Source organism: Microtus ochrogaster, chromosome 21 (assembly GCF_000317375.1).
Source record: "Microtus ochrogaster isolate Prairie Vole_2 chromosome 21, MicOch1.0, whole genome shotgun sequence".
NCBI lineage: Eukaryota > Metazoa > Chordata > Mammalia > Rodentia > Cricetidae > Microtus > Microtus ochrogaster.
Window position 1 is genome coordinate 32,768,416 of NC_022022.1, and position 618 is coordinate 32,769,033.

The window sequence follows — 618 nt, forward strand, 5'->3', positions numbered from 1 at the left end:
TAAGCAAATGAAGCCTTCTTGCGTGTGCTGAGCCTGCAGTTCCCAATCTTCTAGGAAAGATGGGAGGACTGGGCGACAAAGGGCACAGCAGGAATGCCCCGCAGTGAGTGACTGCGACCGGAGCTCTGCTCGCAGCACCGCAGAGGCCTAAAACCTACTCTGCAGCAAGCACCCGCGGCGCCGGGAGCAGCGCGTCCTCGACAGCGACCACGTGATCAATTTTTTTTTTAAAAGAGAGAAAAAACTTCTCCTTAAGAATAAAAAAGAGACTCCACTTCCCAGAAGCCTCTCGGTCCCCACGCAGCTGCAGTCTTGCGCAGGCGCCGCCAGGGCCAAACGGACACGTCCGTCACGTGGGCAGGAGCCGGCCAATCCGGTTTGAATCTCATTTTTTCCTCTCGCCCCCCCTTCAGGAGCGGTTGTGCGATCAGATCGATCTAAGATGGCGACTGTGGAACCGGTGAGTATTGCCTTCGGCCCCCACCCCCGAGGTCCCCGCGCTCCGGCTCCCTCCGCTCAGGGACTCTCCGCGGGACGGCGTTCCCGGCGCGCACGGCGCCCCCGGCCGCGCCCGGCCCCTGTCCCCCGGCCTGACCTTCCGCTGGCAGCCTTGGCGCC

General features: G+C 62.3%; 1 protein-coding gene across 1 annotated transcript in view; it reads left to right on the forward strand.

The window, feature by feature from the left end:
* Positions 1–368: 368 nt before the first annotated feature.
* Positions 369–618, forward strand: part of Eif4e (eukaryotic translation initiation factor 4E) — a 36,761-nt gene continuing 36,511 nt past the window's right edge. The window contains exon 1 of the mRNA XM_005357352.2: positions 369–460. Within this exon, the coding sequence (XP_005357409.1) occupies positions 443–460 (18 nt within the window). The 5' untranslated portion in view covers positions 369–442. The remainder of the gene's footprint in view (positions 461–618) is intronic.